This window comes from Bubalus bubalis, chromosome 24 (genome assembly GCF_019923935.1).
Source record: "Bubalus bubalis isolate 160015118507 breed Murrah chromosome 24, NDDB_SH_1, whole genome shotgun sequence".
NCBI lineage: Eukaryota > Metazoa > Chordata > Mammalia > Artiodactyla > Bovidae > Bubalus > Bubalus bubalis.
Window position 1 is genome coordinate 1,381,512 of NC_059180.1, and position 19,284 is coordinate 1,400,795.

A 19,284-nucleotide genomic window follows, 5' to 3' on the forward strand; every position below is an offset into this window, starting at 1 on the left:
GCAGGAGATGCAAGAGAGGAGGGTCCATCTCTGTGTCGGGTAGATCCCCAGGAGGAGGAAATGGCAACCCACTCCAGTATTCTGGCCAGAAAAATCACACAGACAGAGGAGCTTGGTGGGCCACAGTCCATGGGGTCACAAAGAGCTGGACACGACTGAGCACACACACATTCACTTATTGTTCATTGCTTTGTCACCAAGAGCACCTTCTAGAAGAAAAGCGCTGGCAGAGCCCAGCAACCTGTGAAAACTATGGAAGAAACCAGAAAATAGGAGGGTAATTCTGGCGGCCAGGAAAAGTTAGTTTCCCTTTTGAAGCCTGTCCCTGGACCACGCACCTCATTTCACAGGTGAGGAGGCCGAGGCAGAGAGGCCGTGGGGCCTGCCCACAGCTACAAAAGCTGAAAGACAGGGACCATTCGAAGTCACAGGTACGCAACCTGAGAACCCTGGATCTTTTCTCTTTTCCTGTCACCTGAGGTAAAATACAGCCAGCACTCCGTTTACAGTGTTATCCATTTTTCAGAGCAGAGTTCAGAGGCACGAAGCGCGTTCACACTGTCGGCATCCGGCACCCTATCCGTCTTCCCAAACTGTCCTAAACTCCCGTCCCGCCTGCCGCCGCAGCACCGCCTTCTTTTTTAGAACTAAAACATTTACACTGAGCGGTGGCCCGCGTGCTCCGCAAAATCCAAAAGACAGAGATGCAGACACGGTATACCTGCAGCGCGCCCCTGCGCCTCAGGTAACTCAGCACCTGGCCGCGCGGGCCACGCCCCCTAACCCCGCCCGCGGCGGCCCCGCCCCATACAGCCCCGCCCCTCGGGCCTGGCCCCGCCCCGCCCCGTGGCCGTGCTCTCGCGCGCGTCAGGGGGCGGAGGCCCGCGCGGGTTGAACCATGGTGACCATCAGAATGGGGAAAGTGGAATTACAGCCGCCGCGGTGAACGTGGGTTTGAGGGATCAAAGCAGCGCTCATTCCTTTCTGAGTTGCGCCAGGCGGTCGTCCCTGTAGCAGCCTGGGCCTTCTCTGGCTCGCCAGGTATTCCTTCTGTATTTTGGAATCGCCCATTCTTTTGCCCAGTCAGTAGACGAGTCTAAAAGCCGACGTGTAGAGGTGGAACTTGGTAACGTAAGTTAAGTGTTTGGTGAAGGGCCAAGATATCCCAAACAGAGTATTTTGTGCTATCGTTGCCGCGGGCATCAGCGTGTAAGCGAAGGATGCTCTCGCGCCCCGCGCGCTAGGCGGACGCCTGGTGCCTCCCTGCGGCGTCACAGGTGGTCTCTCCCCGCCGCGCGGCCTGACGGGAGGAGGACGCGGTGCTGCCATGTTGGACGGAACCATCCGCTGCCTGAGGTGGGGCAGCCTGGTTCTCAAGCCGCCTGTAGACTGACCGAGACAAGGGCGCTGCTCGGCCTGGGGCCGGCGCTCGCGGCGGAGGCGCCGTCGCAGTCCGCGGCGGACACAGCCCCGCCCTGCGAGCTCGTCCGGGCGCGCGGGACGGCGTCGGGGCGCGGGCGCCCCCCCGTGCCCGTGGGCGGCCCCGCCGCACGCACATGGCCGGGAGGTAGGCGCGCGGTGCGGCCTGGGAGAGTCGGAAGCGCGGCGAGACCGGGCGAGGCGGCAGCGGAGGGCCATGCAGGACGCGGAGAACGTGGCGGCGCCCGAGGCGGCCGAGCAGCGCGCCGAGCCCGGGCCGGAGCAGGCGGCCGCCGAGCCGTCGCCAGGGGCGGAGGTGGCGCGGCCGGGCGTGCAGGAGGCGGCGGGCGGCGAGGACGCGGAGGCGGAGGCCGGGCCGGGGCCTGAGGGTCCTGCTGAGCCCGCGGCCGACGGAGAGGGGAAGGCCGACGCGACCCCCGGCGCCACCCCGCCGCCGCCCGAGGAGTCCTCTGCCCCGCTTGCCGGCGAGGCCCCGGCGGAGCAGGCGCAGGACGCGGCGGCCGAGGCCGGGTCCGAGGGGGCGGGCGGGGATCCGGACGGCGCGGCGGAGGACGGCGGCGCGGACGAGCCCTCCTTCAGCGACCCCGAGGACTTCGTGGACGACGTGAGCGAGGAAGGTGAGGCGGCGGGGCCGCGCCGCACCGAGGTTCCCGGTCCCCCACCTGACTCCCCGCACCTGGGGAAGGCTTCCGTGAGCGCCTGGATCGCCGTCTTTTCTCCGAAAGAAGGAGGGGAGCAGGGGGAGACAACTTGGCGAGCCAGGCACTGGCCCTGCAGCCGGGAGTTTGGAGGGCGGCGAGGGCCGGCGGCGGGCCCGCAGGAGCCGTGGCCGAGTGTGCAGCGGTGTGGTCATTAGGGCCCGGCCAGGCAGGACGCTCCACGTGCTGCACGGTCCCGGGTGACAGCCCTTCCTCTGAGGTCTGGGTGCCCCGCCAGACCTGCCTGTCAGAGGCCTGAAACTGACTCGGTGCCGTGTCCGTAGGGATGGACGGACGCTTTCTCGGGAGTGGGCAGACTGGGTTCTTTTGCCCCGGTTGCCCCACGGGAGTGTCTCCTCAGAGAGGTCCTCAGTGGGACAGTCCAGGCAGACTTGCCAAATTCCTGTTCGCAGCCCTTTTCCTGAATCTGTAAGCATGCCACCATCCTTCTGTTAGCAATGGTATTCTTGAATTGTAGTATATTATAACTTTGGTTCTGCCTTGGTTCCGATTAACAGGCATTTTTTCTCCTTTTTGCCTGAGAAAGCCTGTCTCCTAAGGTGACTTCTGATGATGCCTGATCTCATTTGTTTCTGTTTTTGCGTTGTTTTTAAGCCGTTGTAACTCTTAAGGCTGGGAGCACATCAATGGATTCCTCTGCATGTTGGCCACGTTATTAAAATGGGAATAATGAGTGAAACACCATTGAAATAGCTGATGAAACACCAGAAAAATAAGACATTACCATGTAGAGATAGAAAGATTGGCGGGGGAGTGTGTCTGATCACTGAGATTGAGTCAGAATCATAAAGAATTTCACATGAGAAAGTTTAGAGAACATAGAGTTGTTTGACTTTGAAACATAGTTCATTTTAAAATTCTTTATCAAATGCTTTTTTTTTCTTCCAGTTTTATTGAGAGGTAACTGATGTACAGCACTGTATAGGTTTGGGATAGGCCACATAATGACTTATTTGAAACGATTTTAAAGGTTATTGTCAGCATTGTCTTATACTTTGTTTCATGAGACAAAAGACATTTCAGCATGAAAAGCAGGAAAGGCTGCACTTGTCCTGCTCCTGAGGACTTGGGAGCTGCTGACCCAGTCAGAGCCCCTTACCCGTTCACCTCTAAGAGAATGTGTGTGCTGGGGAGTTGGTTGCTGAGAATCCACAGAGGCAGTGTTGCTTGGTAGCCCATCCCCCGTCCCCCCAGCTTAGACCACTGTTCTCTTTTACTGCACCAGTTTTTCTTATATTTTAAAATCTAAGTTGTGGTTTTAAAGCTCCTCTTGAGTTCTTCAGTGTTCACTTTTTTTAAGTATTATTTGAACACACCTGATTCACACAGGGTTTCTGCATGGTGTGACAGGATGCTGGCATGCGCACGGGCCAGCCAGGCCAGGTGACTGCTGGGAGGGCCTCTGGAAGCCCTTGTGATCCTGATACTTCCTCAGAGGGGCCTGTGAGCTCCTGGTCCTAAGGAACTAAAATTGAGCAAGCTGGCTGTCTCCTCGAGGCCAGTGGTTGTAGTCCGGCGCTCATGTGTTTTCTGTTTCATGAGAACTGTCCTGTAGGGTCAGAGAGTGATGCTCAAGGTACCGGTTCTTGTGAAAATGGACTGAGTCTCCTGGCAGCCCTCTCGCGCATCCCATGGCTCCAGTGCCTTTGTCTGCCCTCTCCTCCCTGAGACAGCTGAACTCTGTCACACACTTGCATCTTAATCACAGCTTTCTTTGTCCTTGGTGCTCAACCAAGCAAAGGTGTGCTAAAGGTTTTGACCAGATGTCTTTGCTACTTAAGTCTTGAGACTTGGATTTTTTGTATTTCTCCTGGAGTCAGATTGGAAATCCATGAGCCAAGAGTAACCAGATGCGTGGGCCGTGATGAGAAGGAAATGTTTTCGTGTGGTTACTATGCTCATTCCCTTACTGTGTATGGGCGGGTTCTTGTAAAGCTAGACACTTCAAAAGTGTGGGAAGGAGTCCACCGTTTATATAAGAGCTGAGCTTCTTATTGTAAACCTTGTAAATTAAGACCAGGCTTAACAGGCGATGTAATAGTTTGGTAAGTCAGCTTTCAAAGTAACCCAAGCGTCTGACTCCAGTCTCTGTAGGGAAGATGCCCTAATCTGCCTCTTTCTCTCTGTTTCCTCTTTGGTCATGATTTTAGCTTCATTGAAGTTTAAATGGCAGTTCTTTTATCTAAGGTAACATTTCCAATATCATTCGTAAAGGTGTTGAAATTCATTAGAGGTAGTGTATAACAGGACTTGCCTCTGGAAATTACTCTTTTTCCTTTTTTAAAGACTTTTTATTATTGAAAATTTCAAGCACTAAAGTGGAGAGAATTCACCTCAACTTTTGAAAATAAAATACAGCAAAGAATATTTTGACAGGTGTCCTTTATAACATGTTGAAATACTTAAAAAACTAGTCACAATTAGGTTCTAGAACACGTAGATACACAGATAATAAGCCTTTGTTCTTCAGCTGTTGTTTAAAAATTACCTTGGACATTGATTTTGCCTGTACAGACAGTCATGAAATTGTGATGGTTTGAATTACAATGGTTCAAAAGTGAGTTTATTGGGAAGTAACCCCATCATAAGTCAAGGAAGATCTGTGTTACTGAGAGCACTTAAGATTTGGGTTCTGTGATTGTAATTTCCGTTCTGTGGCGTGAACAGAATGCACTTGGAGCTTTCGCATGAAGTTATGAAAACACTAGTTGACGTTTCCTGCTCTGTTTCAAGCGCTGTTCTGAGCGTTTACGTCTAACGTCTAAACGGCTGGCGTCTCCCAGTGATGGTGCTGCTGGGTGTCTTGTCCACCTGGAGACGCCGCAGCCTACAGGATGCGCCACTCGCGCTTTCCCGAGCTCTGTAGCCTCTGGTCACCTGGTGTACGTGCCAGTCGCCGCCCCAGGCTGTCTGAAACGAGGCTGCTTTTCGTAAAGAACCTGGGTGATGAGTTTGTGACAGAGGTGGGTCGGAGAAGGCTTACCACAAGCGTTGCTCAGCTCACTTTGTTTTTGTTTTCTTTCTGGTAAAAGTCCATCCTCTTTCCTTCTTCAATGTTAAAGGCTCTTTTTAAAAAATTGATTTGGGCATAGAGGGGAAAGTTTAAACAAAATTTTTTAAATTCATTTAATATTGTCTATTATTGATGTATCTTGACTGTTAGGGGCTTGTAAAGAGTTACAGTCCTCCCAATTATTTCAAGTTTAAATTTTTAGTCAACCCAGGGCTGTGATATTTTAACGTTCAGAGCAAAAGCATTCAGATTAATTATTCATTTTTTACTTTTTGGAAATGTGTTCAGTGTGCTAACCTGGTGCATTAACTTGGTCAGAGAAAGTCACAGGCACACCTTCCCCTCCTGCAGAGTTATTGGGGGATGTGCTCAAAGACCGGCCACAGGAAGCAGACGGAATCGACTCGGTGATCGTCGTCGACAACGTGCCTCAGGTGGGGCCCGACCGCCTGGAGAAGCTCAAAAACGTCATCCATAAGATCTTCTCCAAGTTTGGGAAAATCACAAACGATTTCTATCCAGAGGAGGACGGAAGGACAAAAGGGTGAGTGATGTCCTCCAGCATGGACGTGTGGTTTGTGTTTTCTTGGCACCTGATGCCGTGAAGGCAGTGGTGTGCTGTGGACTCCGGTGGGTTGGGGAGCCTGGCAGCCTCGAGAGCCTCGGGGCAGGGACCATCCACGGGGCTGGGGGGAGAAGGACCTGGGCAACTGGTTCTGAGTTGGGTTTTGTGAGTCGGCTGCTGAGCTGCTGGGACATCAGAGCTCGGTCTCGTCTGTCCTTGAACAGTGATTGATCAGAGGTAGATCCTAGGCAAATCTGGAGGTTGGCAGGGCTTCAGGAAAATCTGACGTATTTTGATTCTAAAATATGCTTTTCTGCCACATTTTAACATCTGAAATGGGGGTATTTCTTAGAGTCAAGAAGAAAGCATTGTGTCATTGTTCAGTTAGTAACTTTTTTGTGCTGTTACCTAAAATAACATGTCTTTTAAAAACGATAGCATGAGGTATGTGTCCTGCAGTCTGCTTTTTAAATTCCATATTAGGTTCTCTGTGTTGGTAAATGTAATTCTGATCGCGTCCTTGTAAATGCTGTGGTGCTCTGTCCTGGGACAGTTTGTCTGTTTTCCTGTCGACTGTTTCGAGCAGCAGTTGGGACAGCCCTGTGCCTGTCCTCCTCTGGGTACAGGAAGAGTGCGCGCCTGCAGCGCCTCTGGGCAGTCCCCAGTGAAACACGAGTGGTCGTTCCCAGCTTGTACTCAGCCGGCAGTAATCAAAGCTCTGTTGGTTGCTCCACACACTTGTCAGACTTTCTCCATTAAAATTTCATAAAAACATCAGCCTCTGAGTATGGGCAAAGTCATCTTTTATGGGACAGGAATGAGAAAGTAGTATAAACTTCATTTTTTAATTTCAGATTTTAGAAACTGCCAGAATGTTTCCTACTTCAGAAAGGCGGGAGGAGAACCTTTTTTGGAGCAGTTGCATGTGTGATTTTTATTAAAATGAAACATTCTCTGAGAGCCTTTGTGATTTTGCCTGTAATACACAGTATCAGACTATCCTTGTTTTTTATAAACAGCTTTGTTGAACTATACTCGACACTCAGTCAAGTCAGAGTTTTAAAGTATACAATTTCATAAGTTTTGATGAACATGTACATCCTTAGAATGGTTACCATAGTCAGGGTAGTGAGCATTTTGGTTAATTTTAGAGGCATTGGATCTTGTGTTGGGATTCTGTTCATGTTTAGAGCTGCTCTGCTAGGGACCCGACTGCTTCCAGGACGTGGCAGGCAAATGGGTCATGGATGCTCGTGGTGCGTACAAGCCCTGCGGGGCCCTGGGTGTGTGGAGCATGACCTGCTTGTTCTTTGGGTCTGCACGCTTGTGAGTTGCCCTCTCCCTCGATTCAGGTATATTTTCCTGGAATACGCATCCCCTGCCCACGCATTGGACGCCGTGAAAAATGCCGATGGTTACAAGCTCGACAAGCAGCACACGTTCAGGGTCAACCTCTTCACCGATTTTGACAAGTAAGTCCTGACTCAGCCCAGGAGAGCCTGGACACCTCCCTGAGCACGCGTGGCCGGGCCTTTCTGCCCCAGGGGCCAGGGGGTACTAGTGGCCTCGCGGGAGGCTGCACTCTCCCGTCAGACAGTGCAGGGGCATTTCACATCCCCCCCACCCCCGAACACCCCCTCGCCAATAATGACCAAGCGAAGCCTATCCTTTCCCTTTGCGGGAGGGGGCAGTACTGCCTGGCCGAGGACCACTCACCTTGTGGTCATCTGATGTGTCACTGATCTTCCAGGTACATGACCATCAGTGATGAATGGGATATTCCAGAGAAACAACCTTTCAAAGACCTGGTATGTTGCATAAAATCTGTATGTAACTAGAAGAAATGGTGGCTAGCCTCTTGGCTTGAAGTGGTGACCTCCTTAGGAATTAACGGCGCTGAGTGAATATGTCACGTTGCTAAGTGCGACACTATGAATGTGAGTTTTCTTTGGCTAAAATTAAGGAAATGTGTTCCATCCCTTGTGCTTGGCTCCCTTAGGGGAACCTGCGCTACTGGCTTGAAGAGGCTGAGTGCAGAGATCAGTACAGTGTGATCTTCGAGAGCGGGGATCGCACTTCCATATTCTGGAATGATGTGAAGGACCCAGTCTCCATCGAGGAGAGAGCGGTGGGTATTTGCTGCCGGGCAGGGACTCATCGCTGGGTTTCCTTAACAAAGAAGGGTGTGGTGGGAATCCCTGGCGGTCCAGTGGTTAGGACCCTGCGCTTTCACTGCCATGGGCCTGGGTTTGACCTCTGATTAAGGAACTGAGATCCCACAAGCCACGTGGCACAGCCGGGAGGAAAAAGAGGAGCGTGGTCCAAGAGCAGGTGAAGTGCCATGTGCTCTGAGGCTACCGCTCTTGACAGCAACTTTTATTCTTCCAGCTTTGAAACAAGTCCTAAGAAGTGAATAGGCTTCTTGTATTTTTAGTTCAAAGTTTGGGAGCTAAATTCATCATAGACTTTGGAGCCTTTGTGTTTGGCTTTTTTGTTGTGTTAACATTGGCACTGGCTTTTTCCATAGCGATGGACAGAGACATACGTGCGTTGGTCTCCTAAGGGCACCTACCTGGCCACCTTTCACCAGCGAGGCATTGCTCTGTGGGGGGGAGAGAAATTCAAACAGATTCAGAGATTCAGCCACCAAGGGGTTCAGCTTATCGATTTCTCACCTTGTGAAAGGTAAGCTGGTATAAAATGGCAGATGGAGTGCTGCCAGCCCTCTGTAGGGGATTTTCTAAAGCTTTATTTTGCAGTAATTCCCACTTTCAAGTAGAATCGTCACAGGAGAGCACAGAGGACTCCTGTGTGCCCTTTACTGTGAGCGGTTATGTGCTGTTGCGTTGGCTTCATCACCTCCTCTCTCCACACGTTTGCGTAAAACCCCGTCGTCTAACAAGGGCCTTGAGCGCCCGCTGCCGTTGGTGTCCACTGCGGGACCCAGCTCTTTACCTGATTAGTCCAAGGAAAAGAAAGTGTGAGCATGCCACATCACTCCTTCTGCTAGTGCACACCGTGGACTTTTGTTGGGAACCCGCTGGGTCTTTCCTTGTCCTGATTTTATCAGAGAAGCGTGACCCTTGGAGTACTCCGTGGTGCCAGGCAGGACTGAGTGGTGTGTGCCCCAGTGGTTCTGCTCTGTATTTAGAGTGGGCTCTCTGGACTGGATGACATTTTGGGGGAGCCTGGAGGGCAGAGAAGGTGCTGGTTGCCCGAGTCTTGACTGCTTGTCCCAGGAGCCTCCCACCCTTGTGCCTGGAGTCACGTTCGGGAGCACAAGCCTATCACTCCCACCGCGGCTGGTCCTTGACACACTCTCACAGGAGAGGAGGCGGGGGTGTAGGGGGTGATGCTGCGCCTTCTGCTGCAGGTACCTGGTGACCTTCAGCCCCCTGATGGACACTCAGGATGACCCTCAGGCCATCATCATCTGGGACATCCTCACCGGGCAGAAGAAGAGAGGTTTCCACTGTGAGAGCTCAGCCCACTGGCCTATCTTTAAGTGAGTGGACCCGGGTAGCCACGGTGGCCTCTGTGCCCCCTCTTCATCGACCAGCTTGGCACTTCTTTTTTTCTCCTTAGGTGGAGCCACGATGGTAAATTTTTTGCCAGAATGACACTCGATACTCTGAGTATCTATGAAACTCCTGTAAGTGGCTGATTTGATTGCCTGAGCTGAGCTGCCCTGTCGGGAGCTGTCGCGGGCGCAGAGCTTTCCTTAGTGTGTGGGGTGGCCTCCGGTTTCTGGGCCTTGCAGGTTCTCGGGCCCTGGCTCGGGTCTCTGCTGCCGCGGGGAGCTGGGGATGGGAGTGGCTGGACGGGCCCTGGAGGGTGTCTTACTGCTCTGGGTCGTCGTTCCCCAGTTGGTCTGTCGCCCTGTGCCAACACTGCCCCCTCAGCAAGCTCACGCTGTAGAGGATGTACGTGCTGTAGAGGCAGCGGTCTGATCTGACGCCGTTGTCACCTCGTTTTTTCCATAGTCTATGGGTCTCTTGGACAAGAAGAGCTTGAAGATCTCTGGCATAAAGTAAGTGACTCTCAGCACGGGGTGGGGCGGGAGTGCGGGTTGACTCCCTCCTTTAGCACTTGGCTCTTATACCGTTGGAGAAAATGCTGGTGCCAGTCAGGGGGCACGGGGCTGTCACCGTGGGCTCGTGCCCATCACGGGGCACGGGGGTGTCACTGCAGGCTCGTGCCCACCACCGCGGGCTGCTCATTGGCGGCCATGTCAGCCTTCCCTGCCCCTGCTTGTAGGGACGTCTCGAGGGCTGCTTCCTTTAAATGTTCCCGCCTGGGGACCAGCGACTCAGGGGCACAGTCTTTAAGGAAAAGGAGTCTCCTCTTTGTCAGGGGTCTCCGTGTTAGTCTGATGGTTTGTGCCATAGGTTTGCTTGGCCTCTGAGCTGTGTCTGGTTTGGTCTGTCAAAGAGTAGGCATATCTTTATCTGCTTGAAATCTCTGGGGGCAGTGAGAAATACCAGCAGTGCAGGAGAAGTGCCTGTTTCTTACTGTTGTATTATATTTATATATAATACATTTTTTATTTATATATATACTGTATAAATACTATACAGTATTTATATATGTACTGTTCTATATGTATGTATATATATGTATTACGGTTTATAATTAAAACTGGGCATTAATTGGCAGTAAAAGCAAAAGTGAAGATGCTCTGCATGGACAGGAGCTTGTGGATTGTTTGTTAACAGAACTTTTTAATTTTTGCAGTGAAGAGAATCGACCCTACTTCTTCCTTCTTGTACATTTTTTAATCTGGGGTTTTCTCCCTTTGACCTCGTAATGAATGTTCAGAAATCACACAGCTGGTCCATCAGCCTAAAGTTTGTTTTACTTCCCTTGTGGTTTAGAGTGTCAGTGCGGTTTCAGAGCCTGGGGCTTGAGTCCCGTGACCCCCGTGCTGGTGGGTGGTGGTATCAGTACTCGCTCCTCACTGGCACAGTGAGTCTGGCAAAGCCCCCGGTTGTCCTGGGGACAGAGCGGGCTGCACAGGAAGTCCAGAGTAGGCCTCTGGAGGTGGGCACTCAGGGTATCGTTGCCACTGCCGTTCTGGGAGGTGAATGTGCCAGCGCCCTGCTTTGCACAGTGAGTGAGCTCTTTCATTCCTATGCCTTCCTCATCATGGCTCAGCCGGTCCTGGTAAACATTTTATTTTCTTCTTCTGCAGAGATTTTTCTTGGTCCCCCGGTGGTAACATAATAGCCTTTTGGGTGCCTGAAGATAAAGATATTCCAGCCAGGGTAACCCTGATGCAACTGCCTACCAGACAAGAGATCAGAGTTAGGAACCTATTTAACGTTGTGGATTGCAAGCTGCATTGGCAGAAAAATGGAGATTACTTGTGTGTTAAAGTAGACAGGACTCCAAAAGGCACCCAGGTAAGTGGACACCAGTGGGCGGGGTCATTCCTTCTACAGCTCAGTTTGGGGAGGCGGGGCAGTGTTCATGGATTTTTTTGGTTCACACTTAAGACTTTCTTCAGGCCCACCTGGCACCAAAAGTTAGCTGTCGCGTCATGGCTAGAACCCGTTATCATATTCCAGCAGAGGAGTGTAATTCTTTCCTATAAACCGAGTGGGTGCTGCGTCACTTAGTTGACATAGGTCAGAGCTCACAGGAGAACACCGGGGACTCTCCAGGCACCTGCCTTCCTTCTCTGTAGGTGTTAAAGCAGTGCATTGTTTTCTTCAGGTTTTCCTTTGGAAGCAGAGTAGCATGCGTGACACAGTTCTGCATCCAGACTTTCTGTTTGTTTGCCTCAGTTAACATTTTGGGGTTTTTTCCTTCTAACGGAAATATTTATTTCTTTGACAACAAGTTTCTGCGGTGTGCGGTCACGTGGCCGTGCAGCGGCCACCACTGTCTTCACTCCAGGACATTTCCGTCCCCCGGCTCCTGACACCCGCCGCCTGCTTGCCCGCTCCCTGTCTCTGGGCGCCCCTGTTCTGGACATTTCTCACGAGTGGAGTCACGCTCTGCGGCCTTCGGCATCTGGCCGCCTCCTCTGCGCGCGGGGTGCAGGCTCGCCCCTCGCCGTTTTCCGTGGCTGAGCACGTGTCGTGTGTCACATCATGCTTGCCCGTTTATCCCTTGGTGGGCATGTGGGCTGTTTGCATCTTTTGGCTATTATGGATAATGCAGCTTTTTACATGAACATGGACGTTCCACTGTTTTGAAATAACAATTGGATCAGTCCCAGTTGGTGGGCCTTTGGGGCACTACAGGAGGTTTGCAGAGAAGCCACAGTGCGGATCCTTGGGCCCATCTGCTGGAGGTGACCTTAGGGCAGGTCTTGAAGTAGGGTCTGGGTTGAGGCCGAGGGGTGCGTTTCTTCTCCAGACACTGTACCCGTCTCCGCCTTCCTCAGCATTTGAGAGCTCTCGTTGCACCGCTTCAGTCACTGCCGATTTTCAGGTCTACCGGGTGTATACGTTTAATCTCTCATTAAATTCTTAAGTTGTCCTTTGAGTCTTCCTCATGCTTTCAGTTTTCAGAATGTCACCCCTTCTTTTTTCTTTTAAATAGGGTGTTGTCACAAATTTTGAAATTTTCCGAATGCGAGAAAAACAGGTGCCTGTCGACGTGGTCGAGATGAAAGGCAAGTGTCTCCATCCTGCCCTGAGGCTGAGTGGCCGCCGAGGCGTTGCGCCCACTCGCAGCGCTTCCTGCGAGTTCGCGGCCTGGGCAGGCTGGCCGAGGTCAGGCGTCTGTCTGTGTTACAGAGCATACGTCGGTTCACGGTTTCTTTGTCCTTCCCAGCTTCAGTCTCTTAGCCTTTCCAGTTGCCAGGTGAAGAGACGCCCCCCTTTTTTTCATTCACACCACGTGATCTGCTTACATAGCAGAGGGACACAGGTTCGAGCCCGGTTTCACGCTTAGGAGAGAGTGTGAAGAGCAGGTTTTCATCACACCCCCAGCAACGCAGCTAAGGGCTTGTCCTCTTACATGTGAAAGTTCTCAGCTGAGTAGCAGTGTTTTGATTTTTTGGACTCCTGAAAAGTTGAGACACTGTCTCTGCCTTTAGGTGGAACATTTAGCGTGTATATCCTGTTTTGCTGGGGAGAGGAGGAAGGGAAGGGAAGGTGCTGCCTGGTAGAGGGCGTGACCCTGCGTGCCATGAGGAGAGAGAGGGGGCTCATCCACAGGCTGCCCTGCCCCTGCGGCAGGAGATTGGGGCATGCCCGCCGGCCATGGCAGCTCCACAGGGTTTAGCGTGCTGTCTTTGGCCTGTGCTGCTTGTGGGCCTTTTAATGAACCTAAGAATCTGGGGCGTCTCTGGTTGAACAGCCTTAACGGAAAATGATGTTCTGTGACCAAGGAGCTCACCCTTTTTTCCTGGCCCTAGAAACCATCATCGCCTTCGCCTGGGAGCCTAACGGAAGTAAGTTTGCTGTGCTGCATGGGGAGGCGCCTCGGATATCTGTCTCCTTCTACCACGTGAAGAGCAACGGGAAGATTGAGCTCATCAGTAAGCGGCCGCGCGGGAACCCGGGGCAGAGCTTGGCTATTGCTCCTGGGAGAGTGCTTGGCTGGACAGAGCGGCCTGTGGGCAGCTGCTGGTGGCACCGAGGGAGTTTGCTGCGAAGGACAGGCCTTTTGTGCGCTCCTGAGCAGCGGTGTTTGTGGTAGCATCGTGCTGTGATGTCATCAACTGGCTGTCACAAAACTGAGTGTATTATTAGTTCCCTTTGTTACGAAAGGAAACGTGGATAACTGAAGAGTTCACAGCCTCCTGTAGTAAAGTAGGTTATGATACGGCAAGCGTGCAAGTGCCTCTGCTTTCCAGGCCCCACAGCCCTGCCTCCCCTCTCAGGGTCAGCCTGCAGAGCACAGTGCTGGGGACTGCTGAGCGGATTCGCGCGGATCCTTTCCATCCTGCCTTCCCTGTCAGGGTGGTGCTGCCCCCCTCCCCACCCTGCCCCCTCTCCTGAGTAAAGAGACCAGGACCAGGCCCCGCCCCTTCAGGACGTGAGCATTGGGTTGGCATTGGGAGAGATGGTGGAATTAGCTTCTTTCAGTTAAAAAGTGAGTCACTAGAATGGATTTCTAGGCTTTTAGAGTCATATATATCTTTGAGAACCTGATGGAAACTGGACTCCTTGCCCTGGTGGTGCGTCGCCATGGTGACACTGCCCGAGTGGCGTGTTCTGTCTGACGACGCTGTCCAGTGTGGTGTTACGGTATTAAAGTAGCACTGCAGTTTCAGAACCCCTTCAGGCCCCCCTGACTACAGAGGTGCGGCACCTCAGTCTGGTGTGCACACCCACGGGCTGTCCCCGTCTCGGCTGCACGCTGACCTCTGACCCTCTCCTTTCAGAGATGTTCGACAAGCAGCAGGCCAACACCATTTTCTGGAGCCCCCAAGGACAGTTCGTCGTGCTGGCTGGCCTGCGGAGGTGGGTTCTGCTGATGCCCTGTGCGCAGCTAGGGGAGACCGTGGCCCAGGCCCGGGCTCCGGCCCCGAAGGTTGCTCTGCTGCCTCCCTGCGAGCGCGGGGACAGGTGCTCCCAAGGGCATCCCGGCCTGGGTGGATCGTGCGGTGTCTCCATCCTGCTGCCCAGACGTGGCCAGGACCAGACCCCTTGCAGACGCTCACACTGGGGACTGCGGGACACAGGCCCTCCTCCTGGTGACCCAGTCCTGATGGAAACGCCGCGTGTCCATGTGGGAAGGGTGTCTGGCCGGGCTGGGAGCCCATCTTGCCCTCTGCTGGGTGTGCCCACGAGCACCTGGACGCTCGCCCCCTTGCTCTCCCCACCTCGTTGCGCAGCAGGCCGCACAGAACCTGTGACAAGCGTGCGGTGCCTCCTCTGGGCTGGCGGGGCTTCCCGCCTCCCTGTGGGCGCCGCGCGCTGTGGTTTGGCAGCTCGGCGTCTGCCAGCCTCTCCTCCGGGAGCAATCACAGCAGACACTGCGTGCTTGCGTGCCCTCTGTGTAGTCTGTGTCGCTGTGGTCATTTCCATGTCCACGATCAGGCGGGACACCGGGCTCCCGAGTCCAAGCCTGCTCACCCTGAGCTGAGGCCGGGCACAGACGTGACTCTGGGTGACTCCAGCCGTGCTGTCTCCCCAGCATGAACGGCGCCTTGGCGTTTGTCGACACCTCAGACTGCACGGTCATGAACATCGCAGAGCACTACATGGCTTCCGACGTGGAGTGGGACCCCACCGGGCGCTACGTCGTCACCTCCGTGTCCTGGTGGAGCCACAAGGTGCGGGGCCCCGAGCACCCTGCTGGCTCTGCCTCGGGGCCCTTGCCCTCACCCCAGGACTGTAGCTCTGTGGGTGGTGGAGCGTCCTGCTGTTCAGGGGTCCCCAGCCTGGCCTGTGCCCTCTCTCCCCTGTGTTCTCATGGGGCCCCCACTCAACAGCGTGAACGTGCCTTAGCCATTGTCAGCCATTCATTGTCCTCTCTTCCTGCTGGCTTGGGATGTTACGAGGACAGGTGCCATTTCTCCTGAGCTACATCCCCAGCATCTGAAACTGCTGGCACATTGTCAGCCTTCAGTCAGGATTTGCTGACCGAACTGGCACGTGAGAAAACACGTCGTTTCTGTTTTTAACTCCCTGAAACGATCATCCTCTCTGTCTTCAGCAAAAGATCCGAGGGTGTGTTGGTGGGGGTAGATGCAGGATTCAGCACTTGCAGGAACCGCTGTGAAGTCTGCCAGGGAAGGGGCTTCTCGGCCTGGGGCCTCCCCGGACGGGCGGACTGGCACTCTCCTGGGAGGGGACCCGCTTCCTCGGGTCTTGGGAGAGTCACGGCCTGAGAAGTCTGTGTCTGCACAAGCCACAGTCTGTACTGTTTTCATAAGCCCGGTATTCCCACTGCTGGTAAAATTTGCTCAAGATCCTTTTGTATACTTAATGACTATTTTTACTGATTGAGGTGTTCACAGTTGAACCAGCTCACACACGTTTACCAGTCAAGACAAGAGTGATTGTGTTTAATGAAGTTTCAGGAGCAAGAGCTTTGCAAATGTTGCTGGAAACAGTGTCTTGAATGATATCCTTGTGTTTGGGTCAGGGCATGTGGACCGTGCCCAGGCCTGTTGTTCAGAGGTCACCTCGCCGAGGCCCGCGAGCATGCTGACCACTCTGTTCACTGCCCCCCGAGTGCTGGTCTGCAGTGGGAGTCCACCAGGGTGTAGGTGCCGCTTCCTCCATCAAGAAGGTCTTGGTAGAGAGAGACGTCTGCTGAGCTGTGGTGGCGTGGCTGTCAGCCTGTGCTCTGGCACAGGCGCTCTGTTGGCGCTGCTCTGCTGCTGCACACGCTGCACTGTCCCGCCAAGTGCATACTCTTAGCTGTCTGTTCGCCACGGTCCTCCCCTGCTCACGGTGTCCCCCCAGTGCCAACAACACTGGCAAATGAGGTTCTCAGACATCTGTTGAGTGACGTGAATTTTGCCAGTTCTGTTGACAGGAATCAGGGTCTCTCCTGGGGTCACCTGGTGGAGTGGGCAGCTAGTGAGGCTCTGCTCTCTTCCAGGTGGACAACGCCTACTGGCTGTGGACCTTCCAAGGCCGCCTTCTGCAGAAGAATAGCAAGGACCGCTTCTGCCAGCTGCTCTGGAGGCCTCGGCCCCCCACGCTCCTGAGCCAGGATCAGATCAAGGTCTGGTTTTCCTCATCAGCTGCAGGGATGTGGCAGTGACTGGCACGAGGAGAAGGTTTTCCTTCTGATACTGTCAGGGTGACAATGAGGAGTGGGGTGTGGCTCTCAGCAGACCCTTTGAGGAGATGCAGAGCAGTGAGAACCAAAAGGTAGAGGGTAGTTTCAGCAGAGGAAACAGGTTTTCGGGTTCTGAGGCCACGTCAGAACCGTTGTAGGAATTTTGCAGAAACGGAGGGGCAGGTGAAGGGTGATGGGCTGCTGGAAAGTCCTGGTGGGATTTACATAACTGTGGTGGGACATGCAGTGTTTATCAGGGCTCTTCTGAGGGACAAGTGTAAATCCCGGGGAAGGAAGGCTGCTGGTGGGAAACGTGGAGGCCGGCGCCACGTTGAACACTCAGGTGGCCGCGCTCTACTGAGCGCTGAGGGTGCAGCCGTGAGCAGCGTGTCTGTGCCTCTTAGATTTGAATGTGCTGATCCTGAGGGACTTGTCTTTGTTTCAGCAAATTAAAAAGGATCTGAAGAAATATTCCAAGATCTTTGAACAGAAGGATCGTTTGAGCCAGTCCAAAGCCTCAAAGGTTAGCCCTGTTCCCAGGCATGAGGGAAGCGCCCAGACAGTCTTGTCCCCTCACAGCAGAGAGGCCAGCACCAGGCCAGGGGACAGACCCCAGGGTTGGCTTCCATCCACGGGAGGGCGTGGCAGAGGGGCTGCCAGAGGAGGCTGAGGGCGAGCAGACACGCCCGGCGCTCCCGCCCCGCAGCCTCGAGTGGAGCCCTACATCGTCCTGTCCGTCAGGCTGGGCACTGCTGACCATGTTTCATTTCCACTTGGTTGAGCAAAGTGAAGACTATGGTGTGAGGTAAGTGTTCATCCTGTAAGTTCCTCTCAATTCTGCACACAGGAATTAGTGGAGAGAAGACGAACCATGATGGAAGATTTCCGGAAATACCGGAAAATGGCTCAAGAACTCTATATGGAGCAGAAAAATGCACGGCTAGAATTACGAGGAGGTAACTTTGTTAGCCCAAGACACACCTTTTACAGCATATAGTTAAGATATTTTTCCCCTTTTGGATCTTTTGCCAGGTTTTTCGGAACCTAAAGTGTTGCCTAAATTAAAAGAACCTTTTTTTTCTGGCCGCACCTTGTGGACATGGGGTCTTAGCAGTTGGACAAGGGATTGCCCTGGGCTTGGGCAGTCAGCGGGGGAGTCCTAACCACTGGACCCCCAGGGAAGTCCTCTTAAAAGGATTGTAAACAGAATCTTTTTTAAAGATTCCTGACAAGAACTGAGTTTCCTGCCGCCTGCAGGTCACAACCATGGACCTGTCTTTGCAGGGGACCTTGCGGTTTTCACACTGGCCTGTGTGTGGGGGGGGGTGGCGTCTCCCACGGGTTTGTGCCCTACGTGTGCACGTGTGACCAGCAAACCCCCTCAGGTGTGGACACCGACGAGCTGGACAGCAACGTAGACGACTGGGAGGAGGAGACCATCGAGTTCTTTGTCACGGAAGAGATTATTCCCCTTGGAAATCAGGAGTGATCCGAGAGCACTGTGGTAAGACTGGGCGGGGGCAGCTGGCGCCCTGCCTAGTTTTTCTTCCTGCTCTGTTTTGCGAGCGAGAAGGTGCTGAGAGAAGCCTGGTTTCCTGTGCCCAGCATTAGCCACATCCTTGCCTTTGAGCTGTGAGGACTCTGGTGAGACCCGGAGCTCTGCATCGAGCACTCTGGGCCTTGAGCTCCATGTTTAGGGAGCGATGTTCCTCTGAAAGCCAGTAGGATTTGGCCATAGGCAAGAGGAGGGCCAGAGGAGGCTTTGGGGAGAAGAAAGGGGTGCCCATTAGACGGTGGCCTCACCAGCCGCAGCACCTGCTCTGGTCAGTCCCCGCTTGGTCTGGACAAGAGCCCACCTGTCAGCTGTGGCTTGAATATAGGCTTCAGTGAGACACAGGGCCTGGGGTGCTGCTCTCAGAGCTGACGCCTGTGTCTGTGTCTGTGTGGGGAGCACAGGGCTGTCTGGCCTTGTGGTCCCCGGGGCAGGGAGCACGGGGGTGGAGGCTGCCCCATCCAGGCGGCCCCTGTCTGCCGACCAGCCTGCCGCCGCACCTCATTGGGACACAGGGTGAGCTGTGTCTCCTTGTTGCAGCATCGCCGTGCGCTGTGCTGGAACCGAGCTCACCCTTTTGCAGAAAGCCTGCACATCCTGAATCCACCTGTGCTTCTGTCGCTCCGCCCGAGGCCACGCCTGGGAGTCGCCATCTCCACACGTCGCTGTGCCTTTCAGCCCCTGGTGTCCGCCGCAGCGGAGGCGTGGCAGTCCGGCCCCTTGGGGACCTCACGCACCGCAGACGGCGCCCCGCCTCCCACGGTCGGTGCCTGCACAGCCGCGCGGGGCGTCGCTGCGGCTCCCCGCCATTCAGGTTGTGACAGGTTCTCTCAACAGGCTGAACACGGAAATAAAGCAAATGTGTGTGAAAAAGCCGTCTCTCTCCTCTTTGAACGTAGACAGCGGCCGTGACCTGGGTGCCTCTCCCGTCTGCCGCAGTAGCAGCCGCCTTGGGCTCGTTGTGTCCAGCACTGCACTCGAGAGGCGCAGAGGGCCGCCAGCCCCGGCCCGCTCGTCCTCAGCTGAGCTGAGAGGCGGGGCGCCAGCCCAGCTTACTCTTTGCAGAGGGCCGCCAGCCCCGGGCCCGCTCACTCGTCCTCAGCTGAGCTGAGAGGCGGGGCGCCAGCCCAGCTTACTCCTCTTCTGCCTCCCGCGCTTGCCGGCTCACCTGGAGAAGCGCCCCTTTAGCCTTTGCCTCGGTCACACAGGTGTGAAGACTCACACTGACAGTTGTCGCTTGGTCCGGTTTGAACACTTAACTCTCCCCTCCCAGGAGGGGCTGAGCAAATCCTGTAACTCG

General features: G+C 54.1%; 1 protein-coding gene across 3 annotated transcripts; it reads left to right on the plus strand.

The window, feature by feature from the left end:
• The first annotated feature begins 907 nt into the window (after window positions 1-907).
• EIF3B (eukaryotic translation initiation factor 3 subunit B) lies at window positions 908-18,857 on the plus strand. 3 transcript variants are annotated; one of them, XM_025275507.3, is made up of 19 exons: window positions 908-1,041; window positions 5,524-5,716; window positions 7,090-7,209; window positions 7,488-7,545; window positions 7,737-7,865; window positions 8,265-8,422; window positions 9,111-9,242; window positions 9,323-9,389; window positions 9,721-9,767; window positions 10,929-11,139; window positions 12,287-12,359; window positions 13,107-13,229; window positions 14,079-14,157; window positions 14,834-14,972; window positions 16,250-16,375; window positions 16,878-16,955; window positions 17,280-17,388; window positions 17,818-17,936; window positions 18,525-18,857. In XM_025275507.3, exons 4-18 carry the CDS (start codon window positions 7,492-7,494, stop codon window positions 17,919-17,921), a joined length of 1,629 nt encoding a protein of 542 aa, XP_025131292.1. In that variant the 5' UTR covers window positions 908-1,041; window positions 5,524-5,716; window positions 7,090-7,209; window positions 7,488-7,491; the 3' UTR covers window positions 17,922-17,936; window positions 18,525-18,857. The 3 variants fall into 3 exon arrangements, with proteins under 3 accessions (XP_025131292.1, XP_025131291.3, XP_025131290.3); XM_025275506.3 differs by lacking the exon at window positions 908-1,041 and adding an exon at window positions 1,521-2,057 and having other exon boundaries at window positions 18,568-18,857; XM_025275505.3 differs by lacking the exon at window positions 908-1,041 and adding an exon at window positions 1,528-2,057.
• The last annotated feature ends 427 nt before the right edge of the window (window positions 18,858-19,284 follow it).

Excerpts from the sequence above, each read along its gene's own strand:
- EIF3B (XM_025275506.3), top strand. The coding sequence starts at position 1,637 with ATGCAGGACGCGGAGAACGTGGCGGCGCCCGAGGCGGCCGAGCAGCGC. Across the intron at positions 11,140-12,286 it reads GGACTCCAAAAGGCACCCAG|GGTGTTGTCACAAATTTTGA; the intron begins GTAAGTGGACAC and ends TCTTTTAAATAG. Across the intron at positions 14,158-14,833 it reads GTGCTGGCTGGCCTGCGGAG|CATGAACGGCGCCTTGGCGT; the intron begins GTGGGTTCTGCT and ends CTGTCTCCCCAG.